The 25384-nt window shown below is 39.8% G+C and overlaps 2 protein-coding genes across 3 annotated transcripts in view; one reads left to right on the forward strand and one right to left on the reverse strand.

Moving 5' to 3' along the window:
- Nucleotides 1-4047, forward strand: part of slc6a8 (solute carrier family 6 member 8) — a 37764-nt gene extending 33717 nt beyond the window's left edge. For both annotated transcript variants that reach the window (XM_057829607.1, XM_057829608.1), the window contains exon 13: nt 69-4047. In XM_057829607.1, the coding sequence (XP_057685590.1) occupies nt 69-203 (135 nt within the window). In that variant the 3' untranslated portion in view covers nt 204-4047. The remainder of the gene's footprint in view (nt 1-68) is intronic.
- Nucleotides 2627-24015, reverse strand: bcap31 (B cell receptor associated protein 31). The gene is made up of 8 exons (XM_057829629.1): nt 23858-24015; nt 23272-23365; nt 18141-18241; nt 17920-18064; nt 12474-12609; nt 6639-6765; nt 3494-3594; nt 2627-3423 (listed from the first exon to the last, which is right to left on the reverse strand). Exons 2-8 carry the CDS (start codon nt 23361-23363, stop codon nt 3397-3399), a joined length of 729 nt encoding a protein of 242 aa, XP_057685612.1. The 5' UTR covers nt 23364-23365; nt 23858-24015; the 3' UTR covers nt 2627-3396.
- Between the last annotated feature and the right edge of the window lie 1369 nt (nt 24016-25384).

The raw sequence follows: 25384 nt of genomic DNA on the forward strand, positions 1-25384 counted from the left end.
TCATAACTCCCGGCTTGATGTGACCTGAGAAGTTCCCTGACTTTCCCCCTGATTTTTTTCGCTTGCAGCGCTGGGCCCGCCTGACCAGCCCGGTGTGGGGATGTCACCACCTAGAGTACATGGCGCCCGACGTCAAGCCGCTCAACTCACTTTCACCTGCCAGCGATGACAACAAAGTCATCATTTTTGAGAGCGTCATGTGAACCCGAACCGTCGGCCTGCTCACTCGCACTTTATCACGCCTGTCTTCCTGTCTGACCCGCCAAAATCAAAACACTGTGAAGCAGAACCGGTTCCGGACCCTGAATATTCCAGCACCGGAAGATAAAGAGTGGTTGTGCGCGTTGCCTTACGCTGTTGTCTTAATGTTATTTGTTCACCAGCCAATCAGCAGACTTTAATTGTGTTGATTTGAACAGGATGGAAATCCAATTATCATGCAGTATTTTATGAGCATTTCTGAGCGGAGCTTTTATTTTTAGCTTTAACGATGACTAAAGGGAGTTTTGTTGTTGAAATGTGTGGGCGGAATGCTCTTCGTCAAAATAGCCGTAGGAACCAAAAAATAGAGACATTTTTTTTTGCAATTATTAGAAAGATTCTAAGCCAGGGGTGTCCAAACTGCTGCCCAGTTTTTGCTGGCCCACAGCAAATATGGAAACTATTGAATACGGCCCGCACAAGAAGCTTAAACATAACCTACATTGTTGCACTTCTCAGTTTTAACACTAGATGGAGCTAGTCACTTAAACAGTGCCTCAGGGTCAAAACCTGACGTTGAAATCAATGTAGAAAACTAGTATTTCAGTATTTTATTTCACATTAACAAAATCACAGTGGTACCTCGACATACGATCGCTTCGACGCACGATCTTTTTGACATAAGACAATATGAGCATGGGGTGCGCATCCATGAACTACTTGACAATACTCCAACGACCTCCGTCCACCAGTCTTTATAAGTTAGGGTAACAATTATTATTGTGGTACCATCGCCAAAGAGATCGCCAGCTCCGTCAGGTTTTTAATCATTTATTTCAGAACTTGTGCAACACAACATGCCAACTGTCCGTGGCAGTTGACGCCAACAGAACGTTAAAAAAAGTAAAATCTTAACTGCACTCTCTTTCGTCAGCCACGCGGTGTGTTCAGGTACACCACGCAAAATACATCTGCTACATTAGAACCCGATTTGTTACATTATTACAGGTATTATTTTATTATTATTCAGATTTTTAGTCATAATTTTGCTCTTTGTAATTGCTATTTGCAATAGTAACAGCAGTATTAAGGATTTAATGTAGGTTTTCGGGCTGTGGAACAAATTAATGGAATTATATTCTTATGGGAAAAATTTGCTTAACGTTCGACCATTTCGACTTACAAATGAGGTCCTGGAACGAATTAACTTTGTATGTAGAAGTACCACTGTATTTAAAAAATAATAATACAATGAAAAATAGAGGCATCTTGGTTGTGATTTTTGTTTTCTGTCGTTGGACATTGTTCTGTGATGTTTTTCAGTAGTGTAGATATATACTTGCAATGGCCTAATACTTCTGGATTATTTTGGTACTTGTAGCCTTCAACTGCCATCGACAATTAAAGACAGCAAATCAATATCTACTGGGAAGTGATATTTCACTACCATTGATGACAATGGACGTCCAATCCAATTTGACTGGGACGCTGGCAGCGCTTGTTTGATCAAAATGGTTTGGGCATCTATCGCCGTCTCTGGCAGCCAAGAAGTTTGCAATTAAAAATACATTTTAACCCTTTATTGCCAAATGTATCACATTTGATACACCTAAAATGTCATGATTTTGAGACTCAGAATTTTAGCATTTTTGAAAAAAAAGTGGATGCAAGTCAACACATGCATCTGCAGGTTCCATGAGGGAAAAAAAAACAGGATTTAGCAAGTTATAGATATTAGAGCGCTTATTACTTGTATTCATTTTTTTTACAAATTTAAAAAAATTGTTTCACTTATTTTTCAAATTTTGGGATTCTCTGATAATAAGTTAAAAACGACCTTTTTTTTTTTTTTACCTGATGGTGATCTCAAATGAAAATGGAAGCATTTCAATTTTTCTAAAAAGCGGCCCTCGGAGAAAAAGTTTGGGCACCCCTGTTCTAGGGTCTCTTCCAGATGGGTCCACTTCAACACTGAAAAAAAGGAACTTTGTTATTTGAAATGTTGTTTTATGTTCAAAGTGCTGACATCTTTTCACTGAGTTGTTTTCTTTGCAGTATTTTCTAATTGGTAAATTGTCTTCACTAGAACTGAAAATGTATCAAAATGCAAATTCTACTGTCCATCATTTCTTGAAACGTCAGTGTTTTGTTGTTGATTTTCTGAATCATGCAAGTCATATGACCAGCAAGCGGCACTGAGGTTTAAAAAAAAAAAAAAAAAAAAAAAAAAACTTGACATCTGCAAATATGAAACGAAATGTGAAAAATTCTGTACATAATGTGATGTTTTACTGTGAAAGTGTGACTGACCAGAAGTGGTGTTTCACCATCCCATTTGTCAGGAACAGCAATAATGTTGCTGGGGCGTCATTACCGAAAAGTGTCAACAATGAAAATCTAATAAACATTGATTTTATCCCATTAACTCAATTCCTAGCAATATTTAGTGCTTATCAAGCCACGGCAAGTACTTTTGATTATACAATTTTTGATATTGACCATCAAATTAACACAAACAATAAACACAAGATGTGAATTTGGAAATAGCTTTTGTGTTCTTTAAAAGTGAAAGAATATCCAACTGCTTAACAATAAAACATCCATATTTCCTTCAAAAGTGGGAGGCAGCCATCTTGTCACCCTAACGTCACATTACAGATTTTAAAAAGTTGAGCGGTCTCTTGAATTGGGAGCAGAACCAGTCCAGGCCAGAGTGCCACTTTCCTTCCCAATATGGCGCCGTTTGGCCACCGAGGTGGACGAAGGGCCAAATATAACTCAGTATCCATTCCAAGTCAGCGCTTTAAGGAACAAGATCCTGGGGTGGATGGCGGGAGGAGAGGGGACTAAAAAAGTACTTTCTAAAAGAAGCCCAGCAGCTGCCTTTCAACACCGCACAAGCCCTTTCCATCCAATACATGCACATGGATTGTACACACGTTCTCACAATGACACACGTACGGCCAGAAACAAGTTTGTGATGAGTTTTGTATTGGAGTTGACACACACACAAGTTGCAGTATCCATGGCAGCGTGACAAATGAGTCACGCAAGAAAGCTTCACATAAGCGAGGGTGGCTAAATAGTCCTTCAGCAACGAGAATGTGAGCTCTTACTTTGAAAGGATTTTCAAAGACAAAACGAAACAAACGACGTGCTTAGATGGCTACAGGAAGTCAACGTCCATCTTCCCTCTCAGTCAGACTTCTTATCACCGCTGGCCTGCGGACAAATAAAAAGGAAGCATTGATGCAAGGCGTCATGCGTGATAGTCTTCCTTGTTGTGGCGTACCAGAAGTTTGCTGTGCTCTTCCAGCAGTCGGTCGTATTCCAGCGTCAAGTTAGCGGCTTGCTTCTTCATCGCCGTCACGTCGCCGTCGCTCTTCCGGAGTGCTGTGGACACACGTGTACTATGAAGTACTACTTTCATTTGGTGCCAACCTCATTCACTGCCATTGATGGCTTTTGTCGTCACCTTTGTGAAGCTGGCCCCAGATCAGACGCAAATTTATATAAAAACGATGTCAATCGTTTGTGCTACATTTGTGCTCTAAAAAGTTTCGTTTGTGCTGCTATCGTTTTCAAGATGTTTAGAATTCTTTCATAGATCAATCTGAGGTCAACCAGCACCCCATTATGATTAAAAATTACTAGAGCTGAAACGAATACTCGAGCAACTCGAGTAACTCGAGTTTAAAAACTGATCCGAGTAATTTTATTCACCTCGAGTAATAGTTTATTTTGACAGCTCTAAGCATCACGTTTTGCTCGGACTACTTTTAATGCGGGACAACGCGCTGATTTCACGTGCGGAGAGGAAGATGGGGGGGGATTACTGCAGCCGACAGCCGCTACAAACGACGCCAACGTTGCTAAATACTAGCCCGCAAGATGCTACGTTGGTAGCAGGTGGGGTCTGATGTGTCTCATAGAGATCACATGTATGTTGAACTAGATGCGAAATGACAGACTAGGCTGCGTCTGGGCAGCGTTAGTAAACAGCCGCCATCTTAAAGACGTAGAGCGCTAAGCGCTAATAAAGAGTGTTAGGCGCTAATAAATAAGATTAACGTTACTGTCACTACTAGCTCACGTAACGTTAGCCCTGCGGAGGGCTAGGTTTCTATTAATTATGACCACTGTCGATGCGTGGCTAACGTGTCTTACATACAGGCTTTAACATAACATAGCATTGTGGAGTGATGAGGGTGTAAAATAAAAACTTAATAATGCTAACTATCAATTTTAGCTCAGTAGTCACTGCTGGATAAAACACCAAGTAGCACTGGTCCCTAATGTGCTCCAATACAGCCTGTATCGTACATTTATTTTGAACACTGCAAAAACTCAAAATCCTATCAGGACTTACAGTTTAGACTAACTTTAAACTTAACTAGAACTTAAAAATGGCTTGACACAAATAGAAATTCAATTGAAACACGTGGGAAAAAATCCTAACTTTTAAGTGATGTGTGTTATCAAGCGTAACGGCATTTTTAGGTAAGACATATATTAGGGCTGTCAAACGATTAAAAATTTTAATCGAGTTAATTACAGCTTAAAAATTAATTAATCGTAATTAATCGCACTTAATCGCAATTCAAACCATCTATAAAATATGCCATATTTTTCTGTAAATTATATATATATCTGTAAAATAAATTGTTGGAATGGAAAGATAAGACACAAGATGGATATATATACATTCAACATATGGTACATAGGGACTGTAGTGGGCATTTCACTCTACTGTCATTTAAATCTGTCTATGCTGTCCTCACTCCGAAGCGTCTACTTTTTCCAAAGCTAGACAGCTAGTGAACGACGTATTAATAATTAGACTTCTTCCTTTTTCATCTGATTTATTAATAAAATGGCCTCAAACCATTGTCCTCTTTAGACCGTCGTAAAACTACAAAAAAAAAAAGTACACAAGCATTGCATTAGCAACAACGTTAACTTAGCACGCTATATAGGTTCACTAAACAAACAAAAAGCGTCTCATACAAAAAATATAACATTTCGCTTACTAACATAATATGTACATTCTTTACAACAACCATACTTACGGACAAATCTTGTCCAAGGATCATATAAGCACAACATTATCAGCCCGAGACGTCGTGCAGCCATAATGAACTGGCAAGAAAACAATAAACCATGTCGCAAAGCGACCACAAGAGTTCGCTGTTGGACAGCACACAAAAAACCTTGCTGTAAAACTTACCAAAAGGCAGAATACTTTCTGAGCGGGACATGTGCGTTAATTGCGTCAAATATTTTAACGTGATTAATTTTAAAAAATAATTACCGCGCGTTAACGCGATAATTTTGACAGCCCTAATATATATATATATATTTTTATAAGATCTAAAAGTTTGAGTGAAAGCAGTGAATTAATCTTTTTTTTTTTAATTCTAGTTACAACTGAGATGCAATTGTTGGCTGTTTTCAACAATATACATCGAAAATAAAGACATTGATTGGCTGAAAATGGTTCAAGATTAGATTAAATGTCTTGTTTTCTAATGTATATTTATAATTGCTCTTCACCTAAAAATATATTTGTTTTATCCGATTACTCGATTAATTGATAGAATTTTCAGTCGATTACTCGATTACTAAAATATTCGATAGCTGCAGCCCTAAAAATTACTAAAAATTGTGTCAATCATTTATGCTTTGTTTGTGCAGTAAAAATGTTAGTTTGTGTGGCTATCATTTTTGAGATCTTAATTTCGAGGGAAGACATCACGCAGCCCCCATTTATTGCAAAATAGATCCGAAATGATGCCATTCATTTATGCTATATTTGTGCCGTAAAAAAATTCCTTTGTGAAGCTTTTGTTTTACAGACATTGAGATATTAATTTTTAGTGATGATGCCACTAGCAGGTTTTCCGTATCCAACTCCCGCAGCTGAAGGCGCGTACCAACTTTTTCAAAAACAGCGGGGTGTCCCAAAAATTAGCGCAAACGTATCACATACAAATGGCACCCCCTTCAGGTTCATTTTGCAGTAAATTGGGGCTGTGAGTCACGTCGTCAATTGAAATTAATATCCCAATATCTATAAAATGAACATTTTTACAGCACATACGAATGGCATCATTGCAAATTCGTTCAGCCGTAGATGTGACATCATCACTCGAATATCTCAAAAACGATAGCAGCACAAACGACGCATGAACAATTGACACCATCTTTAGCCATTTTAAATCAAGATGGGGGGCTGGTTGACCTATAATAGCATTGTAAATATCTTAAAAACGATAGCAGCACAGACATGCACAAACGTAGCACAAATAATTGACATCATTTTCATTGAAACTTGCATCTGATTGGGGGCAACTTTACGGCGGTATAGTTGCCTAGTCCATTTGAAGTGGAAGGGCTGGCAGTGAATAATTGCTATAATCATGTTGCTTCCTCCTCACCTTTCTTGGTGGCTTCCAGTTCCTCCTTTAAGGTCTTAACTTCTTCTTTTAAAGTTTTGTTCTCTGCCTGGACTCCCTCTCCTTTCTTTCCCGGCTCTGGCACCTCAAGGCCAGCTTCTCGGAGTTTCTGTCAAAAGATGACGCGAGTTGAAAAAGGAAGCCGGGTGGAAATAGCGCGTAGTTACAGTGTATCACAAAAGTGAGTATACCCCTCGCATTTGTGCAAATATCTTTTCATGGGACAACACTGACAAAATGACACTTTGACACAATGAAAAGTAGTCTGTGTGCAGCTTATATGAGAGTGTTCATTTATTTTCCCCTCAAAATAACTCAAAATATAGCCATTAATATGTAAAACCCTGGCAACAAAAGTGAGCACATGGGAACTATGTACATCCCTAAATGTCCAAATAGAGTACTGCTTGTCATTTTCCCTCCAAAATGCCATGTGACTCGCTACAGGAGTGCTGTCAGCATTGCTGCAGAGATTGAAGAGGTGGGGGGTCAGCCTGTTATTGCTCAGACCATACGCCGTACTCTACATCAAATTGGTGTACATGGCTGTCACCCCAGGAGGAAGCCTCTTCTGAAGACGGTACACAAGGAAGCCCGCAAACAGTTTGCTGAAGACATGTCAACAAAGCACATGGGTTACTGTAACCATCTCCTATGGTCTGACGAAACGAAGATTAATTTGTTTGGTTCCGATGGTCTCAAGCACGTGTGGCGGCAACCAGATGAGGAGTACAAAGATAATTGTGTCATGCCTACAGTGACCCCCCAACCTCTTCAAACTCTGCAGCAATGCTGACAGCACTCCTGTAACGAGTCACATAACCTTTTGGAGGGAAATGACAAGCAGTACTCAATTTGGACATTTAGGGATGTACATAGTTCCCATGTATTCACTTTTGTTACCAGGGGTTTGGATATTAATGGCTATATTATGAGTTATTTTAAGGGGAAAATAAACGAACTCTATCATATAAGCTGCACACAGACTACTTTTCATAGTGTCAAAGTGTCATTTTGTCAGTGTTGTCCCATGAAAAGATATACTTAAATAGCTGCAGAAATGCAAGGGGTGTACTCACTTTTGTGATACACTGTATATGAAGAGCAATCGAACAGCATCCCGAGCGTTTGCAAATTGCGGCGTCTCAGGCACTTAAAGACCAAATGTGAAGTAAGGTTGGCCAACCATGTTTTTGAATAATATCAATGGCTAAACAATTATAACCATATTTTCGTTTTTTTTTTTTTAATGCAACCCTTCCAGATACTTTGTTTAAGCCATAGCAACGCCCTTGACAACGAAAATGCTTTTCTATAACAATCTTCGGAAATTACATCACACCGAGAACTGTGAGGGAAATCCGCCATACACACAGTATTGTTGCATTGCTTCTCGGTAAGATGCCATGGCGTTGTGTGGCGATGTATTGTTCTCAATCTAAAGAAAAGATGTATGAGTGGCTGAACAGGGTCCCCCCCCAGAATTGATAAATCTAAATTCAAGACTTTTAAGACTTTTTTAATGCCATTTCAACTGAAAATTAATACTTTTCTTGCACCCATTATTTAGATCATAATTAATCATTAAATAAAGCACTGAACATCAAATTTAACCTCAATTACTAAGTGTGTTTGACAAAAGAATGCACATAAATTGAAGATACAATTAAAACATTTAAAGTAACATTATAGTCTGTCAGAATTTTTTTAAACACACACACGCACACAATAATTATGGACAAAAAGAGGAGGAGGACAGGACTCAGACCAGCCATCTTCTGTAACAGGCTAGCCGCTAGTGCACCTGTCAAGACCCCAGTGAACATGGCTAACTCTTGAGTTAAAACGGCGAAATTCACATTCTTTCGAAAGGCAAACCGAAATGTTTAAGCAGGTCCACTGCCTTCGCATGACCCATAAACTGCAACCTAAAGTATCTGGATGTAACTTCAGCCCCTATCACATACTCCAAAACAACGGGAATAATGCAGGACTTAACCGTGCAGCAGTTGTGTGTGAAAACAATTTCCCGTGTCGACTGACATGGAAAGCAGTGTGCGTGAAAGCAGGCGTTAAAGTCCCGGGTCACAGCAGATGGCTGATGACTTAAATATCATAGCGGCGGCCGATGTAACTTCCTCCCTCTTCGCAGTAAAAGGAAAAGCGGTAAACAAACATCGCAATTATCAACATAGCAAGCTGGAAACAGCTAAATTAAACCGAAAACATGACCAAAATTAAAATGTCAATTATTACGTCGGGCCAGACCAGGGTTTTTTCTCGCTAACTTTTTGAAATAACTATATATTAACATGTATGAATGATAAACTAAGGAATACTTGTTATAAAATAAATAATTTGGATTAAAAAAAAAAAAAAAGAAGGCACTGTATGGTCATTGCAGAGTCAGAGCGTGCCTGTACGCCCTTTTTAATCTTCCCCTCTGCGAGTTCGCAAAACAGCATCTGTTTATTTATATTTAACAAACTTTTCCAGCGTGATTTCGTTGTGTAAATAAATTTATAATGATCATAAAAATATGTAGTCTATTTAAACATTAAGAAAATGTGCGTTTTCTTTCTGCCAACTGAGAATTCGTTATAAAAGACAGGCTTTTATGCAGACTTCGTCACAAATGTTATCACACAAAACGCGGGTCGGGCTTTATTACCCGCGGACCAGTTCGGGTCGGGCTGGACTTTTTAGGCCCGATTTTACCTCTAAAAGTCTTGATGAGCTAAAATTGGCTGCAGTTACGAAGTCGGGAATGCTCCCTCCGGAAAAAAAAAAAAACACGATTTGAGCAACATGTTTAACAAAATGTTCCAGCGTTATTTCATTGTGTAAATGCATTTAGAATGGTCATAAAAATATGTAGACTATTTAAACGTTAAGAAAATGTGCTTTTTTTTCTGCCAACTGAAAATTTGTTACAAAAGACAGTTAAGACATTGGGAACACTCCCTCTGGAACAAAACGGAATATGACCAACATTGTGACAGCCGATGTCGACCAAAAATGACGTAATATCCGAAACTGATCACCAATGTACTCATTTGAAGTATATGAATGGTGGTGTGTTTTGGTGTTCATAATCCACAATACTTCTGCCTGCAGGGTTTTCTTTCCACCGACAAACGGACGCATTCCCGATGAAGAGGTGGATGGATTCACCGTTTTGCCGGTTGTGGTGGTTTGGCACGCACGAGTTGCATTTTGATTTGTAGTGCAGTGCATCGTAAAAATTCTATGCGTCATCTTCGTTATGGATTTTAAAAAAAAGAAGAAAAAAAAAAACTGTCACGGATAGTTTAGGTTGCACTGAGATGTTCTTGAAAATTAAGACCACGGTGAAAAAATTCCAGACTTACAAAAGCTAACTCAATACTTTTAATACCTTTAATAATGGAAAACTAAATTCAATGCCTTTTTAATACTTTTAATAACCCGCAGGTACCCTGCTGAAGAGCACGTATATGGCCATCTTTTGTTCGCACAAAGGGAATTCATTTCACGCCATCATCGAGTCGTGTTCTCTGCTACAAAGACTTCGAAGACGCCTGCTTCTTCAACCGGTCTGCTTATGATCAAGGATTTGCCAAAAAGTAAGTGTGAATTTTGGATAGATGACTGATGACTTTGTCAAAGCAGAGCTGCCAACTGTTGTTGAATGAACAGTAAAAGCTAGCGACGTTAGCCGAAAGCTAACGCGTGGCAATCCCCGATAATAGTTGTTGTTGCGTTCGCTAGGTTAAGCGTGTTTAAATTGTGCGTCATCTACAATCTTGTCCGAAAGGGTTAATTCACTGTCAATTGGGAAAGGGGTGTGGATGTGCATATAAGCAGGTCGGCGTCGCGATAATTCACGGTCACGTTGCCATAAGAGACACACAACGCCAGTGAGTTTGTGCACATTTATTTGTATTTCTATTATGTATTTCCACCTTCATGCTTCAAGCATTGCATTGCTTTTGGACGGTTTGGCGTGTCTTTCACGGTGATCGCATGATAGCCTTCTAGTTTCGGTTTTATGAGAGCCGCTGACAGGTGACAGTTGACAAATACCGTGTTGGTTTAGGGTAGCCATTGAGTCAATCTCGCAGCGAAACAGCGAGCGGCGCAGGTCACACAGTGAATCATGGGAAATGTAGTCTCGGGACAACACTGAAGTGATGCTTTGGAATCTGTTCGCTTGTGTGAAAAAACTACATTTCCTCACGCCATTAGACGCCACTTCTACAGGCTTTATCTATCGCTCCGTACAGCCTGCCGATAGCCCCAAGCTGTGTTCGGACTGTTAGCTCCATGTGTTAATAAAGAAACAAAGTTGTCAGCACGTTGTGTGTTCGATACCTTTGTCAACAAAAAGCTCATAACAAAACACTATGCACGATCCGTTAAAGAGACGCTGGGACTGGAGAGCTGTGAGTAGTATGAGGCGAGAGGGAGATGAGCGAGAAGCAAAACTTTGCGGTCGAATGTGGCGGCAGTCTGCTATTATTTTGTTTTCTTATTGTTGCCACAATAAAGTGGCGAAAGCCATCAACGACTCATCTCACCCAACGTTTTTATATTATTATTTTATATGCACGAGAGCCTACATCTTCAAATCATGAAAATAATAACAGCCTATATCTTACCAATCTTGTAATCTTGATGGGTCTTGTCTCCATTCCATGTCAGGTAGTCTAGGCACATTGTTTGCATCCTGATTAGCGTCTGGCTAATACATATTAGGTCCAACATAAAATTCCAACCTCCTCTTCTTCCTCCAACTCATCAAAAACTTGGATTCGAGCACAAGGGTCTTTTGCTTATATCGCTGTTTGAAACATTGTTTGAAGGGCTTTGTATGGCGGCCGTATGGAGCGCTGCCATCGCTGTTCTCGGTGTGACGTATCACTTCCGGGTTCGTCCCCTTTCAGGCTCGAACTTCAGAAATGCGATTATTTTGTCAAATATACAACATATAAATTATTTTTTCATGCTTTATTTGTTGGGCAATGTTTAATTATTTTAATTGTGACCCAATTTGGCATGTTATGAAATTACTTCACATTTGGTCTTTAATGAGGTCACAGATGTGTGATCGTCATCATGTGAGCGGGGCCAGTGAAGGCGACGCGGTGACTGACGAGAGCAGCTGAGCAGCTACGGAGTCAAACAGCTGCCAACATGTCGTCTTCCTCGTCATCTTGCTTTCCCGCATTGACGCCATCAGTACGAAGCGCCCGACACCCCGACGTAGAGAGGTGGCCCTGCTCTTTTTCTTGGGTGGGGGGGGGGGGGGTCTTTCCCTCACGAAAACCCCTTTGTTACTTAAGTAATACTAGATATTGCGTTTGAGGTACTTGGCGACAAATGGCGGACAACATATGGTACATTTTTCTTTAAAAATTTAACTTGTAGTCAGATCTCAGGTGCAACTTATCTATGTTTTTCCTCATTGTTCGACATATTTTTTTGAATAGATCGACATACTCCAGAGTGACCTACAGTCGTATGAAACAGTATCTCGAACTGGGTAACAATTTAGCGCCCTCTGCTATCATTGCCAAGATCCTGCCACCACTTATTGACAGTTGTGTCTGCTGAACACATTGGCTTCCATTGACGGAAATGGACGTCCAATCCATTTGAAGTAGAAGGGCCATCCCGCCAGTTCAAATGGATCAAATAGTGATAAACTAATCGGTGTGAGGGTGAATCCTGACTGTAGGGAAAAACAACGGATTGGACATTTATCGCTGTCAATATGCGTGCCGTTAAGATGCTTTGCCCAGGAGACAATGCAATAAGCAGTGTTTTTGAGCTCACCTCCTGCAGCACTTGATTTTCATCTATGAAGCTTTTAGCGGCGTTGCTCGCGCCCTCTGCCTGCTTCTTGAAAGCCTCATTGGACGCCATCAGGGAGGCCTGCTGGGAAAGAAGAGTGGCCAGACGACGCAGCAATCTGCAGACAAACGCACCAACTTTGAATTAAGTTCTTGTTTTCCTGACCAAGTTTTAAAATAATTCAGCTTTCCAGCACATTTGAAATGAGGTGTAAATGCTTCAATAAATTTGATTTCAGAACAAACAACTCGTAGTTAATCGTAGGACTGCCAAGTATGACTCGTTTAAACTGAGCTAAAAAAATGCCCAAATTATCGTCCTAGTAAAAAAATCTATTTTATTACACTTTTTAATTAAAAACAAATACAGAAAATTCTTTAATTATTGCATTTATGTATTTTAAGATTTCAAATACAAAAAGTATCCTAAAAATTAAACTTCTTAAAATGTATGGATTCAGTTTTAAAATTTGAAATGTATGAAACAAAAAAGGGGGTGGAGGGAATATTCTTTTAATTTTGAAATCTTTCATTTAATTATTTCCAGCCCTTTCAGTGCCCTCGCCAATGAATGAATCGACGTAAGATATTTACAAACATTTGCATCAGAAAACAATGTTACACTAAATTACATGATTAATGTTTGAGCCGCTTAGTTGACTAATCGCAAAAAAATTTGCGACTCGTCGACTATCAGAAAACGTTTGGGGTAGCAATATTCAGTAATACACACATACACACACCCACTCTCACAGAACTCGTGGTGTTGACACCAGGTGCTAATGATGCAAGAGCAACGTGACCAACCCGTTCATATAAAGTAACCGACGCTACGTGAAAGGACAAACGGACCAGGGAGGTGGATTCCGGGTTACGTTTATCGAGGCGGTAGGAGGAAGTGACTCAGGGTGTCCAAATATGGCTGCGGGGTCACAGACGCTCCGGAAATATCCGATCAGCTGCTGCCACTTTCTGCTAACTTGTGTTCCAACATGGAAAGTCCACCAGTCACTGTCTATTACAGACTTGTGTACGTGCGTGTGTGGATGTGCTGCCCCCTAACGGACGCTCATCTTCTTAAACCAACACACGTTGCCCCAACACTTAAAAGCTCTAGTAATGTTTTCGATTGAAGAACAAAGAATTTAAACATGCAAATAACGGATTTCTTGTAACTACGACAACAGAAAAAAATAATGTTTCAACTTTCAACACATAAAATGACACTTCTGGGAGCTGATATTTTGGGACGAATTTGGGACAAAATCATCTCTTAACTCAATTGCTGCCAATGACGGCACTAGATGCCCAATCCATTTAGACTGGGAGAGGCGTTCATTAGATACAAGATTGATACAATATACAGTACTCACATACAGCTTTTTTTTTTTTGCCGTACCAGAATAAAGTGTACTTGCACATCCACTCAGTGGGTGGCAGTGGCGTTCTCATTTTGAAATTGCGCGCAGTATTTTTGAAGTAAGCAAGAGCACACATGAGAGATATGAAGAGCTGTGCGCCGTTTTCGGAAGCCGTTTTCCGGCCGGACTCACGCAGCGATCCACTGTCTTCTCCGGTTCTCACGTGTCCGCCCGAGAAGTGCCATTTTCGGCTTGGGATGGTCACGACGACCGCCCTCACCTACAGTTCTCCTTCGGCCGCCGAGAATGCGCGTTTTTCGGGCCGTTTGCCTTTTGGCTTTGACATTTAATACAGTGGTAGATGAGGAAAGACCACTGTTTACTGTGTCTAAAAATGATTATAGCAGACAGCCGGAAGCCAAATCAATTAAGATGCCACTTAAAGACATTAGACCCCAATCTGCCACTTGAAGACATTAGACCCCAATCTCATTGATAAGCCGCTTGGTTGTTTTTCAGCGAAAACGTGCCGAATATTGCCAACAATTGTCCCGCTTTGTCAGTGTTACATCAGTAAACCAGTGAGCACTGTTAGCATGCTCAGTGCAAAATAACCCCACACCACTGCAAACTGGAGGTAATACTGTGAGCAGTGAGCAGCGAGCAGCGAAAATAAAAACTGTCCTTCTGTCCAGTTTTGTTGTTTGTTTTGTTTTCTATTCAGTTGTTTTTTCGGTCAATTTTTTTGGCATATTGTCCTCATGAATTAATGTTTCTAGTCAATTTGAATTTGTTATTATTTACTGATTTTATGTAAATGTACCTTGAGTGTATTCTTACAGTTTGAATGTGACTTTTTTTTTTTTTTAATTCAGGCAAATTGATGCACGTTAAGTCTTTTCTGTTACAAACAAAACAATGTGAATAAAGTTATACTTTATAAGTTGATCTCTTATTTTCTCTAATAGAAAAAAAGATACAATGTGAGGCAGAGGCGTACTAATAACAGTAATATTATAGACAAATGATACTATTTACAGTGGTGGCAAAGTTTGGGGGGGCGCAAAACATTTACGTCTTCCTTGGGGGGGGGGGAGTGTAAGAGAAAATACTTGAGAAGCACTGATCTACAGCAACATGAGTATGGCAAAATATACAACATTCTTCTTTCTATATATTGTTTTTACTAACGCAATATATGCAACTATAGAAGTGACGACTCGCATGTAAACAACATTGCCGTCACAATAGCCCGGAAATTTTGCACGTATCTGACGCCATGAGCGCTGGCGGATCATCTGATTAGCCAGAGCACATAAAAATGGCAGATCATGTCACGTTTGTCTTCTTCCTGGAAATATTGGGCTTTATTGTTGTGTTTCTCTAGGGTTAAACAGTAGAAAAATGGACTCACACGTGCACATTAAAACTCTTCTACCTATAAAGAACCTAGATTGGACATTTAGCACTGTCAATGGCACAGAAAGATGGGCATTCACAGCCAGTCCTAATAGTTTAAATGAATGTGGATGTCTATCGTTGTCAATGGCAGGCAATGAGTTAATTAAATACTAAGAAATTAAAAGATAAATAACTTTAGTGTTATTGGAAGGGACATTTCGGTTTTTATTCATTTAAATTGAATTGCTGTACTTACACTTTACTTATAATTACTTTTGTTTATATAAAACATGAATTTATAGTTTGATTATTTAAAAGGAAGTATTAATATGTAATAATTAAATAATTGATTGAGACCGGGCAGTCATATGTGGTCATGTAGAGTGGTGTTAAAAGATATCCAACTTTTGCAATTCTTTACATTTCTGCATAAAATCACCATCAAATGTAATCCGCTCTTTGTCAAAATCACACAGAGGAAAAAAACGGTGTCAGCTTTAACTAAAACCACCCAAATATTTATAGGTTTTCATGTTTTCATATTTGTATGAGGATAGTATTCAAACAATGACAGAATGGGGGGAAAATAAGTAATTGAACCATCACATTTAATCTGGAGACTGGCTAGGCTAGGCTAGGCCACTCCAGGACCTTGACATGCTTCTTACGAAGTCACTCCTTTGTTGCACTGGCTGTGTGGTTGGCATCATTGTCATGCTGAAAGACCCAGCCACGTCTCATCTTCAATGCCCTTGCTGATGGAAGGAGATTTTCACTCAAAATCTCTCGATACATGGCCCCATTCATTCTTTCCTTCACACAGATCAGTCGTCCTGGTCCCTTTGCAGAAAAACAGCCCCAAAGCATGTTTCCACCCCCATGCTTCACAGTGGGTATGGTGTTCTTTGGATGCAATTCAGTATTCTTTCTCCTCCAAACACAAGAACCTGTGTTTCTACCAAAAAGTTCTATTTTGGTTTCATCTGAGCAAAACATTCTCCCAGTCCTCTTCTGGATCATCCAAATGCTCTCTAGTGAACCGTAGACGGGTCTGGACGTGTACTTTCTTCAGCAGGGGGACACGTCTGGCAGTGCAGCATTTAAGTCCCTGGCGGCGCATTGTGTTACTGATAGTGGCCTTTGTTACTGTTGTCCCAGCTCTCTGTAGGTTATTCACTAGGTCCCCCTGTGTTGTTCTGGGATTTTTGCTCACCGTTCTTGTTATCATTTTGGCGCCACGGGGTGAGATCTTACATGGAGCCCCAGATCGAGGGAGATTATCAGTGGTCTTGTATGTCTTCCATTTTCTAATAATTGCTCGCACAGTTGTTTTCTTTACACGAAGCGTTTTACCTATTGCAGATTCAGTCTTCCCAGCCTGGTGCAGGTCTACAATTTTGTCTCTGGTGTCCTTCGACAGCTCTTTGGTCTTGGCCATAGTGGATTTTGGAGTGTGACTGACTGAGCTTGTGGACAGGTGTCTTTTATACCGATTATGAGTTAAAACAGGTGCCATTAATTCAAGTAACGAGTGGAGCCTCGTTAGAAGTAGTTAGACCTCTTTGACAACCAGAAATCTTGCGTGTTTGTAGGTGATCAAATACTTATTTTCCACTCTAATTTGGAAATAGATTCTTTAAAAATCAAACATTGTGATTTTATTTTTTTTCCACATTATGTCTCTCATGGTTGAGGTTTACCCATGTTGACAATTACAGGCCTCTCTAATCTTTTCAAGTAGGAGAACTTGCACAATTGGTGGTTGACTAAATACTTATTTGCTCCACTGTACATATAGTTGATGTGTACACTGAGGTATTGGACTGTACCAATGATTTCTTTAAGTCTTTCGCAGATACTCTAGGGTTCTTTTTTACCTCTCTGAGTATTCTGCGCTGAACTCTTGGCATCATCTTTGCTGGACGGCCACTCCTTGGGAGAGAAGCAACAGTGCCAAACTCTCTCCATATTTAAACAACTTCTCTGACTGTCGATTGATGAATATTCAGACTTTTAGAGATGGTTTTGTATCCTTTCCCAGCTTGATACAAATCAACAATCCTTGATCGCAGGTCTTCAGACAACTCTTGACCGAGCCATGATGCACATCAGACAATGCTTCTCATCAAGACAATTCTTACCAGGTGTGTGTGTTTTATAGTGGGCAGGGAAGCTTTAAACCACTTTTCAGTGATTGGACACACACCTGACTTAAACTGTTTGGTAAAAATTGGCAAAAAGGAAGAGGGTTCAATTACTTATTTTTCACCCTTCTGTCATTGTTTGCATGCTATCCTCATTAAAATATGAAAACCTATAAATGTTTGGGTGGTTTTAGTTAGAGCAGACACTGTTTTTCATCGGTGTGAGTTTGACAAAGATCAGATCACACTTGATGGTGATTTTATGCGGAAATGTGAGAAATTCCAAAAGGTTGAGATACATTTTCATACCACTGTGGTACCACTAATGGACCACACTTGTATAACAAAAGATAATATTGTGATATCCACAAAGGTGGAGGAGTAAAGTTATTTATTCATTCAAACCAAAAAGTCAATTGCACTATAAATTGTTAAGCTTCATCTTAATTGGAGATGAAACGCTTCCTACTTACTCATTATGTGTTAAATTGTGGTGGAATAAGGTGTGTTTTAGAGTGCTCACAGGCAAAGTAGGAGTGCAAATCCGGCGATGTAAAGATTCCTCTGCGCTCTAAATAGTTTCATGTGAATGTGTTCAATGGCGGTGGGATTGTTGGTCAAGTCCACTTTCTCTGTCACACTGTACTTCCGCACCTCACGGAAAGCATCTGCACAATATAAAAATACAATATCATCGGTGACAAAACAAACTCAATCAACTTGCTACTTATCATACACACTCACCAATGAGGAGGAAGACGAGAATGGCCATGGCCACCATGAAGGAAGTGTTGCCATATAAGGCTATGGTTTGGACCAGTCGAGATCTGAAGACACTGTTCCACCTGGACCAACAAACAAAAACGCTGCTTAGGTATCCATTGTGATTTTGCAAGTTCACCCACTTAGAAAATTGATAGACAGGCATGAAAATGAGTCAGGGGTTATAAAGGTGAGAAGGGTGTGGTAGAAATATGTTCTGGTAGGGCTGTCCCAAACGACTAATTTTCTCCCGATAAGTCAGCCGACTATTTTTACAATTAGTCGAGTAATAATTAAAAAACTTTTTTTTTTTTTTTTTTTAACTAATTCATGAAATTTTTGTTGACGCTTATTAATTCACAAAAACATTTTGGAACAATTAAATTATTTATATAAGTACAAATAAACATGTCAATAATTAATCACACATGAACACTGAGGTCAAATGCTGATAGTCGGCCTGAACGATATTGGAAAAACTATCATAGCGATTTTTGCACTATTATATTGCGATATTAAAGGGTATGACAACACCTGGGGAAATGCTAATATTCCATCATTTATCCATCAACGCATGCCTTTGGAATTCATATCATGCCACTTAGTGTATTTACACACATTGCAACACCAAGAAAATGATAGAAATTAGGTCGATTGTCAAGCTAAAACGACCCGCCCCAGAGATGCCGGAAATCTAGCATATTGTGTGCGTGACGTCACTATAAGGAAACAACCGGCTCAGTGCTTAGTACTGAATGGTGGCGATGATGGCGGACAATTTTGTTTCTAGTTGCAGCGACGAATCCGACGCAACGAACATTCTTCTAATGGTGACGAGGAAAGTTATGAACCCTTCTTTGGTGTTTTGGGTTATCAATTTGAGCCCAAACGAAAGCCAATGCAGCCTAATGAAAGGATCATTGAGGGGAGCAATCACACTGATGAAACACCGGCGGCAAAAGAAACACCGAATGGTTTGTTTTGCATTTCTTTTTGTGAAGCTGATACACCGTGACCACAAAATAATGTATAGAATAATTATCATTTAATGTGCTATCATCGGTTTTCGCTCTGCCAACCGACACAAATATGAATGGGATTAGAGGATTTGTTCTATATATTTTACGAGCGATAATTTATACATGTGTCCAGTCCTATATCCAATGCGTGATATGTTTTTTATTATAAAAGAGTACTCACTCTGGCCATTTCCCTCCTTTGCTTTGCCTGGGGTGGTGGGGTGGTCTCATCAGAGCCAGTCATCGTCCTTTATCTTGTTATCTCGGGACATTTAGGTGGCTGCGCGTGTAGGTGGGCACCGCATCTGCTTTCAGCAGCAATTTCTTAGCAAAACCTGATTTCATTTGTCCATAGTTCGTATAGCTTTCAGGTGTAAAATGCGCACCACACAAAACCGTGCCGGAGGCTGGGTCTGCAAAATTAGCCCTCTTAGTACTGATGAACTTTACTCATTGTCTGCGTAGTCCAGCTCTTTTTCTCGCGTTCGGGAACTCATGGGTACTACAGTGCGACAAATGGCTATTTGTAAACCACATAGCATGACAGGTTTGAACCATTTTAGCGATTTTTTGATAAAACACGAACGCAACTGTCTCGTCGATAAACAACGATGGCACCTGCCTCAACCTTTTGTTTCCTTGTTATGACGTCTCCGCCCCATTCGGCTGTTTCCGGAATACTTTCGGAAATGTTCGTAATTTTCGATAATTACTCATGAAGGCGATTTATTTTTTTGTTAACTTTATTAATATTTGTTATCCTGCCACATAACGGTTCTATTGATATCTCACAGCCCCTTAAGTGTTTTCATACCCTTTAAAACGAGAAAATTTTCACCAAATAACTTTAATAGCTCCGTTTGGGATAGCTGCACTTTGACGAAGAAAAAGAGTTTGGTCGCTCTGCCTAGCAGGAGGGAGAGTGAGACACTGTGGTGCTGTATGAGCAGGAAGCAGAAAAACATGAATGTATGTTGTTTTTAAATTCCGATGCTCTGAAAAATGGCGTCATTGGCCCTAATTTTTATGACTCAGTTTAATCCAGGATCTGCACACTTGCTGCGTTCATGAAGTAAAACAAAAGTTTAAATGTCGAAAAAGAAAAAAAAATTGCAAGTCCTGCGATGTGACTATTGCGCATGCGCACATTGCGATGGCGTCATTGCTTATGGTGTCACTAACAGAATCCCCCCCCCCCCCCCCATTTTTTTGTTTGCAAATGCTGTTAACCAGCAATTTTTCATGTTTGAAGTGTCACCTTTTAACCGCGAGTTTGCATTTTGGAAAAGACTGCCAATGTTTCATAGCAGGCTAAAGTAAGTTGTCTTTTTTCCCCAATTAGTCTCAGTGTAGCAATTCTAACGTTTACAGGGTTTAATATAGATGTGTTTCCTTATTTTACATGTGTGAACTGTAATTCTACGGCGTGTTGTTGACCAATAAACATCTGGACACAACAACTGGAGTCTCATGTCATCTACACGCACACACACGCAGAAAACGCAGCCGTGAAAATTACCGCCCTCATTTTTATTTACCCTGCGATAAATGGATTAATTGCATATCGCGATAGGCTTAGCAACTTCCATAAAAACATGTCGTTAGTTAGATGGACGTACGATCCCCATCGTACCCCCCCCCCCCAAAAAAATGTTTTCCTCGGATCTACACAATTCACGTAGGTCACCGTTTTTGACTTCAAAACGGCGAATTTCGCCGAAAGGTGAGTGATTTTCAAGCCTGGATAAAGGTCTGGAATTTCAATCATAGATACTTTTCCACTTATGGAGACAAAATCTAAAACAAAAAAAACTATGGAACTCACATTGTACAATTTTTCATTAATTTATTTGTGATTTAATGGGGTACACAAGTATTTGTACCCCTGAGAAAATCAGTGCTAATACTTAGTGTCTTTGTTTGCAATTACAGAGGTCAGCCGCTTTCTGTAGTTCTTCCCCAGGTTTTCACATATAGAAACAGGGATTTTGGTAAGTCCTCCACACAAATCTACTCTAGATCCGTCAGCTTTCGGGGCTGTCACAAAGTTTCAGCTACATCCAAAGATTTTCTATTGGATTGAGGTCTGGAGACTGGCGACTATTGGATTGAGGTCTGGAGACTGGCGACTATTGGATTGAGGTCTGGAGACTGGCGAGGCAACGACGGAAAGTTGATATGCTTTTTACGCAGCCACTCATTGGTCAGCTTGGTTGTGTGCTTCGGATCATTGTCATGTTGGAAGATCCAGGCACGACTCATTTTCAAATCTCTAGGATGGAGGTTGTGGCTCAAAATCTGATGATACATTTCGCCATTCATCCTCTGCTTTATACAGTACAGTCGTCCTGTCCGCTTTACTGAAAAGCAGCCCCTAAGCATGAGGTTTCCACCCCCATACTTCACAGTGGGGAGGGTGTTCTCTGGATTGTACTCATCCTTCTTTTTCCTCCACACACGACGAGTCAAGTTAGCATTAAAAAGTTCTACTTTGGTCTGATCTGACCACATGACTTTCTCCCATGACCCCTCTGAATCCTTCAGATGGCCCCTGGGAAACTTCTGACGGGCCTTCACATGTACTGGCTTCAACAGGGGAATCTTCTGAGCAATGGATGATTTTAAACCATTGCACTGTAGTGTTCTACCGACAGTAGCATTTCAAACCAGCTCCTGCCGTGTAGTTGCAAGCTGATCCCTCACTTTTCTCATAATGAGTGATGCCCCACGAGGAGAGATTTTACATGGAGACCCAGTCCGAGGTAGATCATCAGTCATGTTTAGCCTTTGCCATTTTCTAACAATTGCTGCAACTGTTGATTTATTCTCACCAAGCTGCTTTCCAATTGTCCTATAGCCTTTTCCAGCTTTGTGGAGCTCAAAAATTTTTTTTCTCTGGTGTCTTTCGCAAGCTTTCAGGTCTTGCCCATGGTAGCAGTTGGATTATGACTGACTGTGGGGTGCACAGGTGACAATATTGAGCTCTGACAGGTGGCGGGTGGGTGGTTACTTATTGGGTAAAGGTGGACTTTTTTAGGGTAGACTGACCACTCTTTGAGTGTCATAATTATTGCTGATTCTCAGTGGTATAAATACGTATGAACCCCAGTAAATTACAAATAAATTATTTTAAAAATCATACAATGTGATTTCTGGATTCTTTTTCAGATTATGTCTCTGAGTGGAAATGCAACTCTGAAATTTCAGCCCTCTACCTTTTTTCTTAGTAGGTGAACTTGCAAAATCACAAGGGGTGAAAATATTTCTGCTCCTCAGTTAAGGAAAAATACGCTTCAAAGCAGTCAGGTCCTGTGTGAAAAGGTAATTGCCCCTTTATCTTAATAAGTGTTTGGAACCCCATCAGGAGCAACAACTGAAATCATTTTTTTCCGTAACTGACCACGAGTGTGATATATCTCTGTGGATATATTGTGGCCCACAGTTCCTAACAGAATAATTTCATAATTCAGCAGCACTTGAAGGTTTTCAAGCATGTACTGCCTTTCAAGGTCATGCATTCCAGCTGAGACTGACAAAAGCACTCAGTTTCTTTTAAGCCACTTAGAAGTTCTCCTGACGCAGAACCTTAATATTTTTTCAGTTGATGACTATAAAATCCATTTTCAGTTTGAGTTGTATGATATCAACATTTGTTTAATGATTTTAAAGTGGATAGAGAAGGGGCGCAAAAACACAGTAGCGTAGTTGCCAAACAAGCATCTGATATATAGTCGGCCACATGACTCATCTTAATTCTCTTAATTGCAACATTCCAAACTCCACTGGCAGTTTTTCACAGAGGGACTTCTGATGAATCCTCTCTGGAATTTTTTTTTTTAGTTCCCCGACAAATACGTTGACACATCACAATAAACAAAAAATGTGAAGGGATACAATGTTGATAATTGATTTGAATCTAAATCTGTTTAAAATAGATGTAAGAAAGTGGACAATTGTGGTCATGGTGATAAGTGACTTTTGACACACTTCAATCATGAGATAATACAATAGTGTCTTCGCAACTTGTCAATAGTGCTGTCCATATTTCCATTGAGATTTGCAATCCAAAAATGAATCCGTGTTTAAACTCGCACCTCTTAGCAGAAATGAAGGGAATGCAGAGGAGGAGCACCAAAAAGACCTCCACATACAAGAATGCGGCCACGGCGGTCCACTGGAGACTCATCACTGTGACACACACACAAACACACACACACACCATCTTTATCTTTGCAAAGTCATCACATATATTTGATTCAATTCTAAAACCTAATCTAAACTCTTTGTCTACATCTGATCTGTAATCATTCAAAAAAATCAGTCAGAAGTGACGTCTCAACGTGTTCCAAACTCATTTCCACAGATAAAAGGACAAAATTATGTATCCTAAAATACGACAGCTAACAGTACCGAGAGCATAGCCCGCCTGCTAAACTGAACAGATAACCTCGAAGGACGTTTTCACTTTGCTCCATCCTTTGCAAAACGACATGTAGTTGCGATTCGATGTTAACTATGTTGTCCACGGCTAAGAACGGGTTTTAAAATATGTGCACGCTGTGAACAGAACTGGCACCGTCTACTTACTGGGGCAACTTATAAATACAAAAAACGCAGGCTTGAAAGGAATATTGTAATATAATTAAAAATATATATAGAAAACAAATGTTTGAAACTCACCTGCAGATGAACCTAACAAACACTCAAAGAAAAATGCTAAACGTAATATACTAAAGTGCGTTCAAGTGTCGATCTTTCACAGCTTTGCGATTTTAGCTTGGAGCGCGGCCAACACTTCCTACTTCCGGGGGAAATGCCAGCTCATCGAATGGTCGCCAGGTGATTGGCTAATACGGGGAAAGGGGCGTGACTACGTGCAACAACAGCTCCTGTTTTCGTGGTAGCGTCGATTGTTATTACTATCTTTTTTTTTTTTTTTTTTACTTCATACACTCGAAGCATAACAACACGTTGCCGTTTAATCAATCACTCTTGCGTTGCGTTTACAGTATCTCATAATTGAGAGATTTGAAAGCGGCAGTGAAAGCTGCAGTTCTGCTAACGGCCACCAGAGAGAAGCATACTCCACACCATCTTTATGGCTACTCTAATCCGATACCTTTTTAAATAAACACACAAACATGTATATATGGTGGAAAACGCAGACAAGGCTGAAAAAGCAGTTTCTGCTCTTGCACCTTTCTTTAAAATAAACTGCTGTATTTCAAGCCAAAAGAACTGTTGTGTTTGATAGAACAATATGCCTATATGCTGCCATAGCAGATTCATGCGCACGAACTATTTTTAATTTGTCCGCTTTACCCTGGAAACCCCCGTTTACAGACGTCGCGCAACCGCTTTTGTTTCAACCCAACCATAAAAAGAAGGGAAGTAATTATATTTATCATTAAAAATGTCTGTCATTTTTAGCTTAGAATCATTAATTGATGTCTATCATTTCGTTTTTTAAAAAAAAACGACTTTAAAAAATTAGTCACTTACATGTTTTAAACTTTTAAACAACTTACGTCACAATGAAAAAAATGGTGTCTGTAAATAAGTCACGGATATCTACCTCATAACTATCGCTTAATTGTATTTTTTCGTTCCTATCGTATTTTCCCCGTTATTTGAGACGATAAATAATCGATCCAAACAAAGAAAAATTGAATTAAAAAAGCTTAAAAGGGTAGATATATGAAAAAGAAAACCTTGACCACTCCTTGATTTCTGCGATTTCTGCATCGCGACCCTTGTTATATTACTATGTTTCACCCTTAAAATTCCCCAAAAATCCGGCTATGGCCATTCACAGCTGTGTCTTGACACTCGGTGATACATGCTACATGGAGGCTTTGGATCAAAACGAGGTAAGTACGCGATAATATCTTGTTAAAATCGTGGCGTCTTTAATTGTGCTCTCTCTTGCACTCACCTCCAGTTAGGGTTTTGCCGTTTAAATTTTTTTTTTCTAAAATGCCCTCCTGTTCCCAATTTTTCTTCCCCCAGAAAATTGAGATTTTAACATTTCCAATGGTATATCACAGATGCATATAGGACAATTTTAAAATTTGGCCAAATTGGGGATCTCAGAGCGGAACTTCAAGTCACCTGAGTGTATCCCCGCCATATATATACACTAGTATTATCCATCCATCCATCCATCCATTTTCCATGCCGCTTTATATGAAATAAAATACAAAACAG

Source organism: Corythoichthys intestinalis, chromosome 2 (assembly GCF_030265065.1).
Source record: "Corythoichthys intestinalis isolate RoL2023-P3 chromosome 2, ASM3026506v1, whole genome shotgun sequence".
Taxonomy (NCBI): Eukaryota; Metazoa; Chordata; class Actinopteri; order Syngnathiformes; family Syngnathidae; genus Corythoichthys; species Corythoichthys intestinalis.

What these genes read in the sequence shown, in the direction of transcription:
- bcap31 (XM_057829629.1), bottom strand. Translation starts at nt 23,363, where the DNA reads ATGAGTCTCCAGTGGACCGCCGTGGCCGCATTCTTGTATGTGGAGGTC. An exon ending in AAAATCAAGTGCTGCAGGAG is followed by an intron (nt 6,766 to 12,473) that starts GTGAGCTCAAAA and finishes ATCTTTTGACAG; the next exon opens with AAACTCCGAGAAGCTGGCCT. An exon ending in ACTGGAAGCCACCAAGAAAG is followed by an intron (nt 3,595 to 6,638) that starts GTGAGGAGGAAG and finishes GTGTGTCCACAG; the next exon opens with CACTCCGGAAGAGCGACGGC.